Genomic DNA, 22780 nt, shown 5'->3' on the forward strand with positions numbered 1-22780 from the left:
ATACGTGAATCGCGATGGCGCGAACTACGAAGCTTTCGACTTACGGCCGATAGCCATTCAGTCGAGTCTTATATTTGAAACTGTCTTAATTCGAAGGGTTGTATTAGCATTTTGAACCATGACTTGAGACGATTTTAAAATAAGAACACTATAAATACTGCTATATTCTGTTATATTCACTGCAAATATTGAAAATTTATAGTTTACGTTCTGTATGTACTGGAGATTTTCAATATTTGCAGTAAATAGTGGGAACGCAGCCTAAATATTATAATTTAACCGATTAGAAAAGCGGTAAGCAATAAGAAAATCAAAACATGATTTTGAATTTGTTATTATAATTTTGTTGTCCTACGATCTTTAATGTGATTAGTTAATTCGCTTATTGTTTTACTGGTTAAGTTTTTTTTTGTGCCATGACTCTCAAAAAACGTTAGAAAACATATGCGCGCTAACAATTTCCGGCCCGTCCTTTTCGGAAGTATATCCATAATTTAAAAATAACAATAAATAAATATTTTATTCAAATAATACCCCCAAGTAATACCATCGGATTCTTGCTATAGCTGCAGTATTCGAGAGGGCGTTACTGCACGGTAGTTTTTTCGAGACAAATTTTTTGCTATAATGTTATGAATTTTTATATTGTCTTGTAAATGATCAAGCACACGTTATTATACATATATACTAAATATATAAGTATGTTTTATTAGAACTTTTGTTAAGAAAATTCAGATTTGTCGTGGTGATATATGTATTAGTTGCGTTTTTTTTCAATATTTGTCGTCATTGAAAAATGTGTAAATATTTTAATAAGATAAAAAGAAAAGAAATGTAGAAAATATAATTAAAATGTCATATTATAATTTTAGACGGAAATGGATGAAAAACTGTGTAGTAGCGTTCTCAGTCGGTTAATCCCTATTGATGACGTTCTGTGAGTCTCCGCATGATGTCGTAATATGATATCCAACATAGTGCAGTCATTAAAATTTGATACGATCTAAATATGCAACGTAAAATGATGTTTCTTCGAAAAGCCTCGGAATGTTTACTCGTCTAATCTTTCATGTATATATCTCATACCTAAATAAAATTAAAATATCGGAATAGTCCTATACAATTAATTTTACAAATAAAGATGATTTTTATATAAGATGATCTTATGTGAGATTTTGAAAAACGATTAACATTTATCGAGCTGTCTGTTAAAAAATATCCAAGAGATATTTTTATTTCTCGCTCGATGATATATGGGAATTAATGCGAATTCGACGAAATCATATTTACCGATTCGGTAATATTGCAAAATCCAGACATGTTGATTTTGGAGTTACACAACGTCATACGTTTCGGGCGACGCGTGATGAATATTTAATTTTATTGCACGCTTGTAAATTCGTATTAAATGTTTATATATGCAATGTAAAATAAATAGACCGATAATATACAAAAACTATGGCCGTAAACAATATGGTAATTTTTTTATACAATACGAAATATCACGTAGAATTTATTTATATTCTCATCGCATTTTTCATCGAGAAACAATAAAAATTAACCTTTGTGCTCTAGAATTATCGATCAACTGTGTGTTGAAAATACTTGATAATACCATTTATCAATATTTTATATGTACTTAATCATACTTACGTCGCGTCGTCGGGTATAAGTACGTATATAGCAATCACTTATTACCAATATTATCGAAAGTGTTGATAATGAATATAAAATATAAACATTTTTTTTACAATAGAATTATAAACTAATAACTATAATCTCCCTATTATCAAACGTTACACATTTCACAACAATACAAATGATCGCTTGAATGACACAAGAAAAGTAATTTCCATTTTTATTTCATTCTTCGACCTCACGCATACACATATGGTTACTTTCGCGCATAAATAAAGCATAAATCGCAGCTTATAAGATTTTGCATGGCTCGATCGTCACAAAAAATTACCATTTTAATATTTATTACTGCATATAAATATCAGTTTAACATTTATTATTATTTAATGCAAATGCCTTGTATCCGTATAATTTGAAAAGACGACACACAAGACGATGTCAATATCAGCAATTATTGAAGACTATTTAAGATTAGCTTCAATTATAAGTAACCTCTTTTCTATTTAAAATATGATATTGAATTTTTATTCAGAGTTAAAAAAATTCAAACAAAGTATAATTGCGATTGCTTAAAATTTGTTGATGCGAGCTCAAATCCCGATGGCACGCAATTTAGATTCACAATGATCGCAACATCATGCGCGCCCTTAGGAAGAGGTGATGGGTGTGCGGGCAAGCCGGCAAAACGCCAAGATCAGCTCGCCAACCGCGCTTTCCGGTTAGCGTTTTATAAATACTGCAGACAGGCAAACAGTGCACCGAACACGGCAGACCAGTTGTGAGATCATTCGAGGTGCGTGGCCGCTCGATTTGCGAAATTTGCGGAACAGAGAAAAAGACATCGACTTAACTCTCAACGTAGATTTTCCAGAAGCATGTTTCCGCGTTTTCTGCGGATTTCCCCCGCAGATGTGCCTCCGGGACGGAGGCACGCGCTTTCTCAGTGGTGTTAATTGTGCCCCTGCGTGTCTCCACTGCTCCAAGTGCTTCCTCGAATCCCAGCGTGGCATGCCGGACGAATTACTGAAGCGGGGTGGTGCACGCGATCTGTAAATTTGCATGGACAACCCCGTGCTGTGAGTGTTCGTGTTTCCGTGAATCGTGAACGATGCTTACATAAATAACGACGGGAGACCGATTCACGAGTTCCATCAACCGTAAGTTCGCGTTCGATTATATGAATGCGATTTGAATAAAATGCATTTATTAGCTGCTTGCTTGTTTCCCCGATTATCGTATGGAAGCATTTTCTACGAAGAGCGGAGAGAAATCTTTACGCGCGCGATAATCCGGCAACGAGAATTTCGTTTGTCCAATTAATAACCGAATAATGTTTATTTCTATCAATGTAGATTTAACATTAATTTCGATTTAACTTACTCTTTATTTTTTTCTAATTTTTTGAAACTAGAAAAAAACAAAAAAGTAAGTTAAACTGAGATTAAAATTAATCTACGTTGGTAATAGAAACGGACATAGAGTGGGCATAAATATTTAATTAAATTCTGCTTTTTCAAGATCAAATAATCATAAATATGACATTTAAAATTTTATAACTTTTCCTAATTTTTGTACTCTGAGAGAAAAATATATAAAATTTTAATAAATATATTTGTTTGAATACTACCAATTCAGTATTTACTAAACATACATTTATTCGATACCAACCATTAATTTGATTTAATTATTATATCTTTTTATTTAGTAAATATTATATTAACGCCATAGTCAAATAATTATTTATTAAAATATAGTACATTTTCTTCTCTGGGTATCGAAGCAGAACAATAAAAATAAATAGTAAATCATTAAAAAGTTACTTTTTTAGTGATCATTTCAAAGTCATACTTTAACGTCATCATGACACGTCATCAAAATGACGTTAAAATGGTTTTAAAATGAGAAATCATTCTTGAATCAATAATGATTTACTTATTTTAACATTGTTTTGACGTTATCGTGGTGTATGCGTGGGGTTACAGCTATATCAAAATTATTAACGTACTGGTCAGAATCTTACGTTAGACTGCTCTCCGCGAGCCGCGTCTCTCCCTCGTCCCTTCCCCGCACGGAGGGGGGGGGGGGGACATCGATGGACAGCCAATAGTAATCGATCACGCGGCCCCGAGGGCCCAATCATATCTCACGGAAAACCGCGACGGTCTAGAAAATTCGGGAATCTTCCGCGCGCGAATTTCTCCTTTTCCCTCTCCTCTTTCTTAAGTAAACGGACGCTCGCGTTCCTGTACGAACAGGCATGATCTCGAAGAGACCTTCTTACAACGGCAGAAAATGCCTACAGTGGTTTGTTGTTCTGTTTGAATAATATATGATACGTATACGTAACTCGAGATGAAAGAAAGACACGTGCGCGCTTATTTTTATTGGATAAATGAAAAGTGACAAGGAAATCCGGAATATCGATTTAATATTCGCAAATGTTGTAACGTCTTTACGTGAGAAGGATCGCACGATACGCTTTCCATTTGCTAGAAATGTTTCGGAAACGCTCATCTTGTATCTATTGTCGATGGGTGCGATCTGCCAAATCGTATGTATATATGTCGTGTGCATTCCTCGTGAAATTTGCAGCCATACTCGTCTTGCGCAACAATTGTACACGGCACAAAAATACTAGCCGGCGTCCGGCTGCATCGACAGTACGCATACACTTGCAGAATTGCGATTTCATGCCGTTAATGGTCTCCCGTCAGAAATGTCGCGTCGTTAGACTCTCATTTTACGATAAAGTATATTCGCCCGATTTCCATCGCGTCCTACTTCTTACCATGTATTACTATCATAACGTTGGAATCTTTTTCATGTTGTTATACAGCACGAACATTCGCCGTAACATGATTATTTCTATTTATGTTTATACTTCTTTCATCACGATGTCAGTGTCTCATACATCAATCACGTTTTACAGGATTGGATACATTTTGAAGAGCGGAATTTTTTCGGGACGATGACCGATGATACTGTGAGATTTATGAGCGACGCGGGATGTAACGTCTAGTCGCCGCAATTGAGTCCGCGCGTTGAACCATACAAAAAATAATAACAGTGAATTATCGAGATGAGCGGAATGAAGAAGGCGATCGGAGGGTCCATTCACAGAATACGGGAGTTCGAGCTTGAGAAGGTAATGCGCGGACATTCTTTCCGTGTCTTCTGTTTAGTCCTTTTCCGCGAAAACCGGTCATAACAATTGGATTTTCCTTTGTCAGCCATGGCATTTCTCTAAATCCTCTCGCGCTTTCCTCAAGCCTAAACAATGGTGCCGGTAGTCACAAGCTGAGCTTTTCCAGTTTCGAGACATTGAGATCCAGAAATAGGATTCGCGAACAAACAGCATTTCATTATGCTCGCTCAACTAACGGCCATTCTCCTGTCTGGCATTGCACCAATGCAATGTTTCCCTAACAGAAGATCCGTGACGAAGACAACGTTTGCGACCGTGACTCGTCTTCGTTGGATCACATCTTCGTGACTTTGTATCTCTAATACTGAATCATATAGATGGTCTGATATAGCTTTAATTATACTCTTGATGACACAGAATCTAAATAGAATTTGAGATTCATTTAACTGAATCATGCCTTAAATATCTATTTTTTATATAGAAGATGTTCTTTATATTTCGAGAATAAAGACAATTGTTCGCATTTTAACACATACGCGTAAAATAAATAGTCTTTATTATCGGAATATAAAGATCATCTAGTATATAATACACACACATACAGATTAAGCTAAAATAATATTATTGTGTAAACCTTTTTAATAATCTCGCAGTAACGTTACAATTTATCCGTAACTATTGTGAATCGATTTTGAATTCTTGAATTTTTCATGAATATTATGATGTAAATGTGATTTTTTACTATGGATATTAAAACTTTTTTTAAAATTTAATTTTTGTCCATTTTTTAAATTAAAAGTTACAGCTACTTTTGCAGTTTGTAGCGCTACGAACTTTTGTTCCGACTAGAGTTACATTATTTAAATCACAAAAAAGAGTGTATACAACATCAAAATTTTACCATTATACAGCATATTAAAGTAAAAAGTAATTTTAATTTTTCAATCGGAAAAACTCATAGCTTTTATTCGATTCTATTGCAGTCTATCTAGTCGAAAAGACGCGACGCTCGCTTGCAATAAAGATATGTGATTCAACGGAACGCGATATTAAGAGGAAACCGTCTTGTATGTATCGAGTTCGCATCGGGATGAAAACGTGCGTTCGAAGCGTGCGTTGGAGTAAAAATAGACGTTGCGCGTAGAGATCGACGTCGGGTGTACGAGCGTCGCGTCGTATTCAGCGTGCAGCGGATAACGCACCGTCGGTCGTTGTGCTCGCGGGATCCCTGCGTTTCCCATCGGGATTGCATTTCCCTCGTGACATCGTGTATATTCGCGCTGCGTTCTTTGTCCCGAGTTCCGAGGTCTCTCGGGTTTGAGCGTCATTGAGATCTGACTGGCGAACGTTTGGGTACACTCTTCATCCGTCATTCGCGGCTCGAAAAGCCGCGACGTGACTCTCGATCGATCACGACCGCGTCATGTGCGGCAGCACGTCGAGAGCTAACTATTCTCTGGGACAGGTAAATCTGATCGACGAGTTCGACATCCTGCAGATCGTCGGTGAGGGATGGTTCGGCAAAATCCTGCTGACCGAGCATCGCAGCACACAAACCGAGATGGTGCTGAAGGCCCTGCCAAAGCCGTACACCAGCATCTCGGACTTCTTTCGGGAATTTCATTATGGGTTACATCTGTCGGCACACAGAAACATTATAACCACCTATGACGTGGCATTCGAGACGGCCGGCTTCTACGTTTTCAGTCAGGAATACGCCCCATTGGGTGAGAGATTTTTTTTTTTTACGACGTTCGCTTGCACGTGCGCGGACAACTTTTTGTGCAACTCACAAATCAGGCGCCATTCATTAAGTTAATTTTAATTTCTAATTCTGAATCCGCTATGCAATCTATTTTTTATCTGTATAAATTTAATATAAAAAGTTAATGAATTCAAGTAAGTTATAGCATGTGTTTTATATTTCGACAAATAGTCAACATTTTTTAATTAAAAGAATAAGTGTATAATTTTATATAAATATAAATTATATATAAAATCGTGTAAGTATACATGTAAGGGCCAGTCGAAAATAAATTACGGAACCCCAATCGGGATTTGAACAAGACTTTGAGTTATATCTCCTGTCATGTGTCACTTCGTCTTAGTATCTATAATTAGTTATCTCACTGCTAATGCACTACTCTCGTATCTATTCCGATCTTTTATCAATATCTAATCAGAGCTCAATGGACCTATTTCTACGTACCTACATAAATAAGATCGTACAAATTTTGCATTTATTGTTTATGCAATTTTAAATACTTGTTGTACTATGCAACGATAAGCAATGATTCTAAATATTGCATTGTGAAAGGTGCGATGTCATTTATAAAACGATTGTCATTGCAAAGAGCATGATATTCGCGTTGTCGTTGCACGAAAATACATCTCAGTTATCGTGTCATCGATTTTCAGGCGATCTCACGTCGAACGTGACGGAGACAGGGTTGGGCGAGCTGCACGCGAAGAGGGTGGCCAGGCAACTCGCCGCCGCGGTGCATCACATACACAGCCGCGAACTAGTGCATCGCGATATCAAACTCGACAATATACTCGTGTTTCGTAGTGATTTTTCGCGTATCAAGCTCTGCGACTTCGGCGAGACTAGACGAGTTAACACCGTCGTGCGAAGACATAACGAGTGGCTGCCGTATTCACCGCCTGAGGTATTGCAGATCGACACTGATGAGACGTACAAGTAATTATATATATTTCCTGTAATTGGTCTTAAAATACTATTCGTTTTTATGGTCACGTGATATTTATGCGCACAGAAAATTAAAAGAGGAAGAAAGAATATTAATGCCCGTATTCATAGTCAAGTCTTATATTCAAGGCTTCCTTAAATTCATCTTTAGATGCTCTACGAATTATTTCATTGTCTGTGAGTATCTAAAGATAAATTTAAGGAAGTCTTAAGTATAAGGTCTGATTATGAAAGAGAAAGTAGGATAAAATTCAGGTCCATCTTCTCTGAGAAGTTTCAAAATTCTAATTTTAAATATTACATGTCCCCGAAATTTTGATTGGATATGAAAAACGCGATTGGTGTATATGAATAATACTTGACTAAGAAAAATATTCTGATTAAACCAACAAAAGGACCCAAAAGGAATGGCATATTTTAAGAAGATCGAGCAGTATTTCTTTCTAGTTATTATAACTAGAAATTCTATTTGCTCTCACTAAAATACCATTCTTGTTAAGCCTTTTCGGTGATAGTTCGAACATTGTTGCTGAGAATATGCATTCTAACGATGATGGACGGATGACTTTCAGAGCTCGCACGTCGCATGACGTCTGGCAATTCGGCATTGTCCTATTTGTCTGCCTGACCGGATGCCTGCCATGGCAGAAAGCAGCGATGGACGATCCGCGCTATACCAGATATCAAAACTGGCACAACGCGACGCTTAACATCGCCAAGAAACCGAAATTATTTCAGCTGATCAGCTCGCGGGCGCAGAGGTGAGTTTTCACTCGGGAATCTGAGAATGCGAAATTAAGCGCCAGCCCCATCAATGTGCACTCATATGACATAGTTAGTTATTATTCATTCACTTTTCTGCGCTGTCTTTCGTTCATTATAAGATTGTTAAGAGTATTGTTGTTCGTGACAAGCGGCGACTAGGAATTTATCTCTTATTATAATAAGAATTTAAGAATGTCACGAATACATCTTAAACCAATTGTAAAAAAACAAACAAAACGAATTATTTGTCTCTGTTTCGATTCTGATTTCGAATGGAAAAAATACTAGATTTTATAAATTATAAGTTTTATTTTATTTTCTAAAAAATTAAACAAAATATAACAAGGCAAAATATAGTGAAAGAAATTTCGGGGAGAGAGTTGAACCCTTTCAAAATCCTTTCCTCTTCTTCTGGATACGCCCATAACATTGACAAAACACATAATTAAATAAATACTCGGCATTTCATAAAGAATGTTCAAGAGGCTATTGGACCCGAAGATTGACAAGCGACCAGTCAGCGTATTGGAAGTAAATAAATATTTAGAAGACAGATGGCTAGCGAAACTCGGGGTCGAAAAAGCGTTGAACGGTCAGTTGACTTTGCATCGCGATAATATCGATGATACGTCACGATACCTTAGCGACATTTCTTTTTATCTGCAGGCGGCGCCGACGAAAGGGACGAGTTATGCCCGTCTATGTACAGCTTCCACAGTTCCTTAGAGGAAAAGAATCAACTTCTCCACACTCTTACGACGTATGGAATAGAGACAACGGTGGACCATTCGAAGAAGAAGGCTCGTATCAGAGAATGGATACAAGCTAGCGCGATCGCCGAGGAGAACGAGGAGGACGAGTCTGATGTTTACGACGACTCGGAGTTCTATGAAGATGAAGACAAGGACAATGACGGAAGCGAGGAGGCAGAATCAATCTCCATGAGAGGCAGGCATTTTCCGGAGAGACGTCCAAGCGCCACGACAAATAATTCTAGAAAGAGAAGAGACAGTAGGGTCGCGAAGAATCGCGTCGCGTCGAAAAACAGAGTGCCCGTAAAACCTGTCGAAAGAAAAATACCCTTCGCTCCTCAAGTAGCTGAAGAGCGAGAAACGATTGCGCGCTTCGCCAGCTTTCCCAACGGTGATCCAAATCTCGCCACCGTAAGGAACGGCGGTGATCGAACTCATGACCTTTCTTCGGTGAATGTCCTCGCATCACCGACAACGAATGATTTCTCCGCGAGCAATCTTCAATCGTCCATGCCTAGTGCCAATGGCCGAAATATCAAAGATCAAGCAAGGATTAACGCTAACAACTCTCGAGATGAATCGCCACTCTCCGTGCAACCAGTCGCAGTTGTCTCTGTCAAACAATCGCCGCCTAAAACCTCCGGTATCTCGGATAGCACTGGTAGAGTTGTACCGATGAGCCCGCAAATTCCAGCCAGAAAGAATCGCGCTCATACAGCGCCGTTTTCAGAAAAGCACTCGGCTGAAGCTCAGACCGATTTGGCGAGAAAGACACAGTCCGCGACACTTTTACGAACCTCGGAAATGGAGGACTCGTTACCGCCACGTGCGTCAGCAAAGACATCTGTCACCTCACATCCGACGACAATCCGAGCGAACAATCCTTCCGTTGCTATATTATCGACTTCACGAGCGGCGAGATCAATCCCTACACCGGTCGCTCGAACTGATAGAGCACCTGTGGCGGCGATAATAAGCAACGCGTCTCTAGTCGAGCCCCAGCCTTCTAATAGCGCTCTCCCTGGCCGAATCGAAGGCTCGCCTTCAATCGCGACGCAAATCACAACGTCAGCCACTTCTCACTTGGCAATGCAGAGTTTCAACGCGCTGCAGGGTATCGCGGGTGCACCCTCGGCTGCTTCACCGACGAGTTCGTCATCGAACATGAACAAACCCGGTCAACGGGCCGAAGAGGTAAACGTAGCCTATGGAAAAGATGCGTATGAACACTATGGCATCGCCCAGGGTATCGTACTGCCGATGAAAATAAACGTCGTTAGGCAGGATTCCATTGGCAGTGGAAGTCGATCTGTGAGCAATTGAGACATAAACTAAAGAATGTACCGGATTTTTGTTGAGATCGACGAAAGTTGGATATTTGCGCAAGTCATGCTAATCACGGAACCTGTTGATTACTGTCTATATCAGGTCTGTTCAAAATTTAGCTCACGAGCTAAAAAGCTAGAGCACAGACCTTTACATAAAGCATAACAAAATCAACCAATCAGAGCCTTTCATTTCCATGAAATGAAATGGAAGACTAAGTGATTCTCTAATGGACTCTCTACAATAAACCGTTAGTTATAATAGGTCAGAAGTAAGGAACGAGTTGAAATCGAATCAGTAGTTATAAAGCAACAATAAGTCAGTGACTACGTAAAAGATGGCCAAATTCCATTTCCTATGATTTAAAACTTAGATTACTTATGACTGGCCAATTATATTATTATTTACTCTGAGAATTATCCTTCTGATTGGCTGAAATATTGTGATATAACGATCTAATATGATTTATGCTGGATGTAAATTTTCTAAGATTTATGACTTATAATTCAGACTTACCACTAGCATAATATATAGTAACTAACGGTTTATTGTAGAAAGTGCATTTTATTTTAAAATTGACTCTTCTCTCGTAGATTGACCATCGCAACAAGCTTGTGCTCAATTTGCGATTAATGTAAAATCAGCGTTAGCCCGGATCTACAGATGTAATAAGCTTTAAATCGTAAGAAATTGAAAAATTATAGTTGATTATTCTCTTCACATTAAACTGTAATTGGTTAATTTCTTACGATCTTACTACATCTATTGTAGATCCGAGCTTGTGCAAAAGTCTAGTCTCAGGGCTAAACGCTTTGGCTTTTCTGCTATTGCTTCGTTGAGAAAACAAAAAAGAATACACATTAGAACAGCCAGTCCCACTGGATAAAATTTTAGCGTCTATTCTTTTTGTTTTCCTTTTGTCTCGCTCAATGAGACGACGCGAAGAGATAGGAGCGTTAGTTTGCAAACTAAGTTTTGAACAGATTTATTTCATGACTTAAAGATATATATTTGACTGAAACATCACTTATGTGATACTTTTGTCTGAGATTCAATGCAAATTAAAAGAAAGTATTTATGAAAGTATATTTGAAGAACGAAACACCTACATTTGCTGTTTGTGTGACATTTTTCATAATGTATATGTATAATAATATTGATATTGTTGATATCGCTTCAATCAAAGATTGTTGAGCGTTCCTTCATAAAGTATGTCGATATAAGACATCACGATGTTCGATGTATAGGAAGTAGGCTGTCGCGAAAATAACGTTATAATAGAACGCTGTATGGATGGAGCACGTTACGTACATTATACTTCATTAGTTTCAAGAGAGACACTTATATCGCCACGTGTCGCTCGCTTCACCAAGTCTAACGGGATAAAATTAGCGCGGCATCTCGAAAGAGAGTTGCACCGTGCAAGAATGTTCGAGGCCATTAGCGTCCTACCGTGGGAAACTGTGAAATTTTTATTGTCCAAACGTGACGCGAGTCTGCGCGCGTTTCGTTAACATCTCCACTTTTTAATTACTTATTGGTACAATGAATATTTTGTTGAGTGCAGCGTGCAGAGAAAAATGTAGCCACGGAATGTGAGATAATCAGGTATTTATACATGCTTTGTGATATTAGAGATCATGCCTGGAGCATGGAACATCCCAGCAATGTTGCAACAACTGCAATATTGCTGAAATGTCCTATACTACCTGGATCTACTATTTGGCTAATGTAAATATAATCGATTTTGAGAAATGCAAAATGCAAGAAAATTTTATATTTTCTTTATATTAATATTTAAATTACATTAATACTTTAAAGATACATTACTTTTAAGACAAGTAATATTGTTCTAATACGATACTTTCTTTTCCTTATACCAATGTGGTTCATATCTCACATGCTTAATGTGTGATATTAACCGTTCTACTATATAATGTGATCATAAATTTATTTTAAAATCATAATTTACACGATCAATCAGTGCTGGCTATAATTAGCATTGTCCTTCGTTTATGATTATTTTAAAGTTGCAAGAGCGGTCGCGATAGCCAATCAGAAGTGTCAATATTCGATGTTATGACCATTCGGGTGATTTTGAAATGAGTTTACGACTGCATTGTAGACTACGCTTAAGCGATAAATCATTGCAATTTTGCTCGACGTGATTTGCGGGCACTGTTCAAAAATAACAGAAATAAACGTTACGTTTTTGCAGAGATGCGACGTTTGATTAAATCGTATACGATACTATTTCAGACACACGCTTTCACTACTAGCATGTATACTTATTGAATAACGGATTGCCCACGCCAGTATGTTATACAGTTTATTTTTATAAAAATATATTATTTTCCATCATTTTTGAAGCAAGACATGTGATAAAAACGTAAACGACAAATTTAACATACACGCGTATTAAAAAAAAACACTTTGCGCAAAGTATACGAAACAGATCTTTTATTACTGATACTACGATGACACTTCTTGTAACTTTAAAATAAATTTGAGACTGCCTTGTAGACTGTGCTTAAGTGATAAATCATTGCAATTTTATTCGACGTGATTTGCTGCAGGCATTGTTCAAAAATAACATGAATAAACGTAATGTTTTTGCAGAAATGCGATGTTTGATTGAACCGTATATGATACTATTTTAGTCATACGCTTTTACCACTGGTATGTAAACACATTGGATGCGTTCGGAAAATACGATAAGCGCTATTTGTGTCATCGGTATCCTCGTTTCACGTCTACTGAATGATGAAGATAGAATGACACAAATAACGTCAATAGCGCTCTCCGAACGCATTTATTGAATATTGAATTGCCTCTTTTAATTCGCACGGTTTATTTTTACAAAAATATATTATTCTTCATCATTTTTGAAACAAGATATCTAATAAAAACACGAATGATTTTAATATATTTATACGCGCGCGTATTAAAATCTTTCACGCAAAATACATGAAACCGGTCTTTTATTACCGATAATACTTTTGTTATCTGATTGTCTCGGGTAAAGATATCCAAGTACCACGGAGTTGTTAATTAGTTATTGGATGTTCGATACTACCTGATTTGTGTGCGGAAGCCGTGACTATACTAGATAAGCTTCCTTCGATGGCAAGTTTCGCTAAACGAAGTCGCTCGACGGAAACAAGAACAATGTGAGGATACCGAGTACGAGAGGGGAGAAGAGGATGACGAGACTCGAGAGGAGTCACCGGAGCAAGAAGATGCGCACGTTTGGCGATGTGAAAGTAATTCTCGAGTGGGTCGTGGCACGAATTAATTAAGAGATTTGTAAGTAACGTATATTGCGCAAGAGGCGCAATTACCGTCGTCTTTGACGCCGAGGAGTAACGCGGTAATGTGCGAAAGATATGGAGGACCGTCGTACGAAGGTAGTTTGTTGTTTATCGTTAAGAACTAAGTAGCGAGACGCGACCGAGACTCGGAAACTTGAAAATGCTTTGACATGCGCGTTAATTAATGCCTAAATCAACGTTACTCTCGGAATTACTATAATTGACATTTTGAATCGTGCGTGATAGTCTTATAAATCCGCTCTCATAACATCACTGTAATGACAAGTTTTTACGATTACAACATAAAGTAGAATGGTTTAATGAAATATCTAAAAATTCAACAAATCTGAAAATATATTATTATTTTGTTGGACTATCGAAATAATTATAAGGTACTCACACTGGTTGCTAGAATATCAAAATTTTGTCCAGCATTGTTTAAATAATCTTACAATACATAATTATTTCAGTGGCTCAACAAAGTTATTTTCGGATCTATTACCTAAATTTTTAGATACTTTAACACAACCGTTCGTTCCCTGAATGTCATACATTCTCATAATGAATGTCTTCAATACAGTTTTGCAGGTATTTGTGGTTAACGGTAGTAAATTAATATATTGGTTAATTAAAATAAACGTATTGGTTTAATTAATTGATACTGCAAGTACCAAGTGACTGGTGTTAGTTATCGTACTGTAGCACATTAGTCGATTGATCTATGCTATAGATGTACAGCGTATGGTACATATCGTATATGCACGCGCCATATGTGTGCTTTAATAACACGCAGTTTAGTCGAAGCCAGTCTTGGTGCTGTATAAGCTGCGTTCGGGACCACACAAAGCTGCAGTAATTATTGACTGTACCATGCGTCCGCTCACGAAATAGTCGTGACTGTCCTTGATACATCATGGAGCGCAGCTGGTAACCGTGGCTGACCGAAAATCGTCGTTTTGCCGAGCGTCACGCTTGACACCTTTACTGTCCGGTACCGGTCCAAAAGCCGCGCGGATGAAAATTGATGAAACCACAATTGGTGTTAATGGCGTACCACAACTTCCCCCTCATTGCTACCATTTAGCAACCTTCTGCATCCTCGTTATGCAAATCGCTTTCGGCGACATTTATTTCGGGATCGACCGAATCTGTTTTAAGGCTAGGGATCTACGTACGAAATCACGAAAAGATACAATTTGCTAATGATATTGTTACAATAAATAAAACTAATTTATTACAGTCTCTGCTTATGTTTTTCCGCGAGAGATATTCCGCACGTCAATCTTAATTTTAGAGAGCAAGTGGAACTACTATATTTAATATTTTCAGATTATATTAATTTTACAATATATAATTAGTAGCCATTATAGCAAATTAATTGTCTTAAAATAGACCCTTTAATTACATATTTGAGATAAAGAGTTTGTAAGAAAATTAAAAAATACTAGATTGGAAAGACAAGTTTTTTGCATTTATTAAGAAATTCAATATAATTTTTTTTTCAAAATTCTTATACAAAATATATTAATACGAATTATTATAAAAAAAACCACATTCGTGTATCACGCTTCATTTATTACAATAATTTTAGACTTCTTATTTTTCCGTAATAATTGCGATCTCTTTACTCTTTTTCATATTAATGTAAATGACTAAAAAGATCAATATTGTAAAAGTGGATATAAATCTTCTTTCTTATTACTTTTATATTATAATTTTTAATAAAATAATTAATCTGATTATATATATAATACATGCATGTCACCTTAATGAATATGGAGATTATAAGTATGATAAGTATAAGGTATCCATAGTCAATGAGTGTGTCATAGCCGAGAACGAGCCCATCACGCCCATAATATTCGCACGGGAACACTTGGTGCAGGCGAAGCCGGGGGGGAAGGACCTTCCTGTCGCGCGGAGAGAGCGGTCGATCTCTCGCGAGAGCGTTCCTCGAGCAGAGAATGTATATACTCTCGCGCGTTGCGCCGTCATCCGACACGTGGGACGTGACGAGAGAGCGTATTAATCGTTTATGGAGCGTGCAAATGCAACTGCCCGACCTCGCTGCCCTCTTCCCCCCGCTCGCCGTCATCCTTGTCGCTGCTCGAAATCGGATCAAATCGAAAGCAATCATCGCGCGCCGATTGTAGGGTATGAGCTCTGGAGAGTGCGACTCCAGCCCATTAATTCGAAACGCGCTGTTCGATTTGTTCGACTGTGCCGGGATCGCGAAATAAAACGCGCGCTCTCCGGAGGGCATTAACGCAAGTCGCGACGGCACTCCGAGATGGTAACGGTCCGGTGCGCGCCGACATCGATCATTATAATACATCGTAAAATAGACGTGCAGCAAGCGGAAGAGACATTCGCTCCTTTACGATTCGCGCGACAATGAAATATGTCGACGTAAGCGAATTCCGAGGCTGTTTGTCGCTGATACACGCGAATTATATCGCTCGTCGCTCTCTCTACTCGCGCCTGTTTCTTCTCCTCATCCTCCATGGTCCCCCGTTTCCTGCTGGGCTGACAACCGGGTGTCGGATTACCGTCTTCCATTTCTACGTAGGTGTTCGAAGGGCTGAATTAATCTCAGCCGGTTGCCGACTTTCGAAGTCGAATCGCTGGCTGATTATGAGTTGCAATCGAAGGCTTGAAGTATCAAAAACAGGAATAGAATATGACGATGTCAAGGAACAGCAAGAAGCTTCTACATGTGAACGTAATATGTTGCAATAAAATAAATATTTATCTAAAATTAAAAATTATACTTAAATTATATAAATAGATGTATGTTCATATATTTAGTAAATATTTCGTTGATAACAATTTTGAATAATAAAAGCTACGAGTCAATGCAGGATGTAAATTACTAACATTAAACTTTTAATTAAAGTGATTTAAATTTAAACAAAACTTTAACAAAACAAATTTTTAATCTACATTAGGTCATCTTCAGTGTGGTTACACATTTAAGATAAAATTAAAAATACAAATAAAAATAGTCACTTTATCGATAATATAAACATATATACAAAATAATCATTTTAAACCTTCTAATTATAACATGATCAAATATTTCACTCGCAATTCCTCCATTATTCATCCTCGGATGATAAATGTTACTTTGCAATTTCAATTTGGTGGCCAGTAACAGACTCTTATTATTGTCGTTAGTAAATATTCGATTTAATTGTTAACTGTATATAAATTGTAAAATGTGTAATAATTAAAATAAAATGAGTAAATAAAATGATATTCCAGTCACATCTTTTAAATAATTTGAAAAAGATTGCAAAGATCCACCACATGCTTCTGTTTTTTAGTATCAACCATCTCCGAGAGCATTTCGTTAATACTATTCAAACGAATATTTAATAAAATCCGTCATTTAATAAATTTTGTTTGGTGTAGGTACTTTTTTGTATTGGATTTATTCTTGGAGTTACAAACTATTTTTGTTTCGTTTAATTTATTTTTTATTTTAAACAACTCTTATCAATATTTTATGTTTTTCGTTATTGCTTGACCTCTTCTAATTATTTTCGTAATAGAAATGAGCTGATAGTTGTCATCATATATTATTCTTAATTTTCCATACTGAATAAATTTAAGGAAAGGACTACCAGAGAATTCGTTTCTTTTTTTGACGGCGACGTTGCGCAGCACCGCTGTGAACGTCTTTATGAACGGAAACGGATATGTGAGTCCCTTTTCGTATATTTTGGCGAAATCGAGAAGTTGACGAAAGCATTTTAAACACGTGCGCTCACATACCAAAAGCAACTCCTAATAGTCAAGTTTCTTTATTCTCTTTTTTGTTCACTGTTGCAAGAGAGATCTGTCGCTTATGATAGAGTATGTTTTCCCAATAACCGAGAAAATGTTCAATTAATTATCGCGCGTGAAATAAAGCTGCTTTCAGGTGCGAATGCAGACAATCATTGACAAAGTGGATTAAACGCGAACGTTCTGTAAAGTTTCACATCCACCATCATTCAATTAAATATTCAAAAGCATTGAAATTTAATATCGGTTTAAATAACATTATGATAACAAAACTGATGTTGATTTTCCCGCGATTGTCGTTAGTCTCGGGATGAATAATGGATAAATGTGGAATTGCACAAACGTTCGTATAGTTTAAATTTTCACAATCTATGGGATGCATTAAATTTGCAAAATTACCGAGCAATATCGAAATATCATCAAATGAACAAGTAAAGACATGTCAAGTGTCATCGTAAAAATTAAATATGTAAGAGGAAAATTAAACAATACGTACACACAAAGTGAAATATTGCAGAAATAATGTTACGTAATCAAAAAACTGATTATTCATAACGAGTATTCTACTGGAAAACCTTGAAAGCAGCAAGAATATCGTCACGGTCTTCGATCGAATGTTCTTGATTACATTCGCAAAGGATTGTTTTCATCGCTGCCTCCATTACGTACGTATATACGCGAACGTGCGATACGTCTTTGCCGTTCCGTAATTAACTTAGCCGAAAGCTCGTTAAAGGGAAGCTAGAATACGTACGATATCGTCGGCTTTCAGATTTATTTGGAAAAAGAAAGCAGTTGCCCGAGCGCGTTGAGATGCTGGCTAAAATCGTACTCGCTGTGTGTGGGCGCCGTAACTACGTTCCGCACTAACAGGTTCGTTATGGTCCGACCGTGAAGTGCGGATCGTCAAACGACGTTGTAAATTCATCCTGATAATGTGGCTGCGCAAGTAATGCGCGTGGCATCTCACCAAGGCACGCGAACGACGGCGTGTGAATAGTGTACTTTATATTATTCCTCGCCGTCCGTTTAAACTAGGTCTTAACAAATGTATAACGCAATGCGTAAAGGGATTTAAGCATTGATTTTGACAGTAAGAATATTTTTCTTTCAAACGAAATTGACGTTTTTGTAATGCTTTGGTTTTCTACAATAATTACGGAATAAAACGGTATTTTAATGTATCTAGAAATTTAACTAAATAACTGACAGTAATTTTATTGGTCCATCAAAATAATTATGTAGAACACTCAAACTGCAGATTGCTCGAATGTCAAAACTTTTTGTAGCATTCCTCATTATGTTTGAAATTCCTATGTAATTATTTTGACAGCACGTAATTATTTTAATGGTCCAACAACACTGATCTGTATTTAGCTAAATTTTTGAAGACTTTTGTAAAATCATTTTTTCCATGTACAGTTTTATTCATATATGTTATTAACATTATTTTAATACTCTTGAATTAAATGTCTATTACATTCAAGAATAAAATACATAATATTGTATCTCCTTGGTATAATATTATAAAAATGCAGTGAAAGAGAGAGAGATTTATAAAAGAGCAAAGATTACTTGAAAAAGTCGTACGTTCTTCTTTAAAACATTTTTTTATTTTCATAAGAAACAGATATATCTGAAAATTGAAGTATAATAAAAGCGTATGCATTATTAAATGAAAATATTAATCAATAGACACATTTCATTTTCTGCAAATGTACTTCATACATTTTTTGCGATACCGTTATTATGTGTCATCAAAGGATTGCACGCCCTTCCAAAGTAAGAAAAAATTAGCATATCTATTTAAGGGAGATATATATCAGGAGCATGGAAGGGGTTACAGTGTTCAACTGTCGCCACCCTCATTTGAGTAACCGTACACGAATGTCGTAACACGCGATAAAATATCGCTCGTGGAACGCATGTATATGCAAACACGCTTCGTTACGCTTTATTTTCCTTCGCTTCGCCACAAGAGAGAGTAGACAGTTGAAATTATTATAACCCTAAATAAACGCGAATAGAGATGCAGATATAAGCACTTTATACAGCTATAATTTTTTTTATTTTTGAAATTATATGTTTGGCATACGTTTAGCATGAAACACCATATATAGCTTCCAGTTAACTGTTTCGTGCGGCTGCAGAACACGAGATCTGGCGCATTTACCTCCCACAGATCGATCCACGAGATGTCGGTGACCGAGGCTCATCGGAACGTTCCGGCGCGATGAGGCGACCGGTCGAAAAACAGCGATATTGTACCTCCCGGATTCTAGGTTACGACGCGGCCAACAGACGCCCTTGTGAAAATATTATTTCAACGCGTCAAGACTTCGTAGACAGGCTGATATTATTTCAGGGCCAAAATAACGAGGCCCTCTCTCTTTCTCTCTCTTCTTTGTTGGCATTCACGATATCTGGCCTAAACGGTATTCAGAAAGTCATTCAAAGTGAACATTCGACGATGGAATTACGGATGATGAAAGCGTTAATAAAAAAAAAAAAAAAACACGTGTATATAAAAAAGTAGCTGGTAATTCTGATTTAATATTTTTTACTACATTAATTTTTACTTCAATAACTTTTACGTAAAAGCAGCTTTCCATTATTTTTAAAAATCGAAGTTTATTCGGTAAAACGAAATTTACCATTTAATATGTCACTGTTATAGAAAATTGTGAAATTTAATTATACGTATATTTACATAGAAATCAATAAATGTGATAATATTCATAAAATCATTTAACTATTCTGTTCACAAATATTGCATTTTTTATAACGCTCAGGATAATTTTTGTATGCTTCTTTTGCATCGTATGGGAGATAAGTGGAAATAATTATTCAATTAATGCAATCTTATGGTAATACGGAGAAATTGGTCGCCAACCTATACGTTCAAGAACAGACAGGGACTGTCCTCTCCCGTTTAATCACTTCCAGAATGAATTAATCATGAGGGATCAGCGGCCGCCTATATCCTTTTCGCAATTGCAGCGGGGATTAACGTGCGGCTGATCTAATTTAGAAAGATTTTTCGCCGGAAGGCATCGACGTTGTTCTTTCGGTAATTTAGATTCTGCGACTAGAAGAACGCGACGTTCATTTCAATCGATCATTGATCCAGGTCGACGTGAGGGCAAACCTTTAAAGAATCCTATTGCATACTCTGATTGTATCATTACTCTCTATATATTATTAGCGCAGAGATTGATTTCTCGGAGAAAAAGAAATTGAATCGTCGCTATCGCGGCAGCCGTGTGCGACCTTTGCCATTGAGACAAGGGTTGCTTGTGTGCTCTGAAGCTGCATATGAGGTGTTTCAGATGTACGTTATAAATTCTTTGTGCACTTGAAAGAGTTCTCTTTAATAAACATTTCAATGACTCTGTCACAGTTTTATAAAGAATATCGTGATTACGAAATCTTTATATAATTCGTAAAAATAACAAGATTTCTTAATCAAGATATTTTTTATAGAACTGTAATTAGTCATTCATCAAATTATTTTCAATGTGTGTAATTTAATGGCTCCTCTTATAATTGGTTACAAAAATATTTCGATTGTTAAATTTTGATATTGGATATTACCGTTTTATTTGATAATTCGTACTTTCAACGTGTGTAACTCACAACGGATTCAGGAATTTCAGTATCTCATAGCTCTAAAATGATTATTGCAGATTATCTATTCTTATAAAAAAAATTGACTTTCCCATTTGATCAAAGAATTTGTAGATAAAAAGGATAGCAATGGTTCTACGACACCCTCTATGTACGTGCAAGTATACATAATGAATGTTCAAATGCAAACGTAACAGTCGACCGATATCCGATATCGCCAATGAAACCTCCATTTTATGACTCCGCGGAGTCGATATAGCGCTATTATGCGACGTCTTTCTTTTCTCGGACAATAATAATTCGCGTCCGAGTCGAGATTACGACGACGGTGCGCGTTTATTTCAATAACGAAGCGCGATAAACGTTTGCCCCATGACTCGCAGTTCAGATTAATTATAGACGGAGAAGCAAGTTATCGGACGGACTAGTCATCGAAAAAAACAGAGAATACATCGCTAAATGGCTCAAACCGCGTTTAAAATGGCAGAATTATTAATACTACACTCTAAACTGGTTATAAAAATTTTTATTTTAAATTTGCAGATTTTCTACCATAAAATATAAACACAATTCAAAATTAATCTTTCTCCATTACTTAATTCTATATTGATCTGCATGGAGAGTCTGCAACTTAGAGCTCAGAATATTATAACTGTCAGTTGATGTAAAGGATTTTCAGACATTATTAAAATATTAATAAATGGATTTTAGTTCTCGTAAATAAGCAAATTAGATTACTAATTCAGTCAGACATATATTGCACGATGAAATAATTAAAAAGCTGGCTGAATTTCTGGATTACGGCGGATCGCCGTTGATAATTTAGAAAAGTTGTTCAATAATTTCAGTGCATAAATAGCAAATATCTCGAGTAGTTTCGCAATATTAATTGGACATTAATTTTGTGACGCAAGAAACGTTCGTTCGAAGCATTTACGATATTGCAACGATCGTGTTTCATCACAGCGATGTTTTTCGTCTACGACAATGTTGTGATGATCCAATTAGAAGCGACGTGTGTAACTCGATCGACTGATCAACAATAATTACGAATGACTACAGGACAGATCTTTATCTCTTGTCCCAAGTAGCCAGACTGCAAACGCATATCCCTCGAAGTAAACCATAAATTCGAACCGCACCCCTTCTGCCAGTTGTCTCCTTCCTCTTCAGCCCCATTACCCGTGACTCACATTACGGGGGTGGTTCGCCCCCGACTTGGCTGGCGATGTGCCCAACGCAGTCGTCGTCTTCTTATCATCAAGGTTGCGCGAGGAATATGAAACTTTGTAACAGCGATGCGCGACGTAACTTTGTAAATTGAATAAAAGAACGTGAATATTTTCTCTTTGTAAGATATATATACATCAGTAAATTAAAATTTATTTAAATATTTAGCTCAATGTGTCAAATATTTATAAAAAAAGATTTATAATTTTTTACGTGATAGCTAGAATAATTTCGATACTGTGGACAGCATAATTATGAATTTATTTGAATAAAGTTTTCACAAAGAATGAAAAAATAAACATTTGTAAAAGACCACAGTAAGAAAGCTTCCAAAAAATTAAGTAAAACATTTATTTTTAAAATTATTTTAAGTAATTGTGGGGTTTAAATATGGCCAACAACAGGCTTCTATAAAGATAAACGAACAACGTTTAAACGCTGGAGTGTGCGTTTACTAAATTACTGTATGCGCGATTCTCATGGACAG

At 36.7% G+C, this 22780-nt stretch overlaps 1 protein-coding gene across 1 annotated transcript; it reads left to right on the forward strand.

The window, feature by feature from the left end:
• The first annotated feature begins 6206 nt into the window (after positions 1-6206).
• Positions 6207-10491, forward strand: LOC108775449 (fatty acyl-CoA synthetase and RNA processing-associated kinase 1). The gene is made up of 5 exons (XM_018541824.1): positions 6207-6510; positions 7202-7484; positions 8066-8254; positions 8732-8850; positions 8925-10491. The coding sequence occupies exons 1-5, from the start codon at positions 6207-6209 to the stop codon at positions 10331-10333; spliced, it is 2304 nt and encodes a 767-aa protein (XP_018397326.1). The 3' UTR covers positions 10334-10491.
• The last annotated feature ends 12289 nt before the right edge of the window (positions 10492-22780 follow it).

Source organism: Cyphomyrmex costatus, unplaced genomic scaffold (genome assembly GCF_001594065.2).
Source record: "Cyphomyrmex costatus isolate MS0001 unplaced genomic scaffold, Ccosl1.0 scaffold30, whole genome shotgun sequence".
Lineage (NCBI taxonomy): Eukaryota > Metazoa > Arthropoda > Insecta > Hymenoptera > Formicidae > Cyphomyrmex > Cyphomyrmex costatus.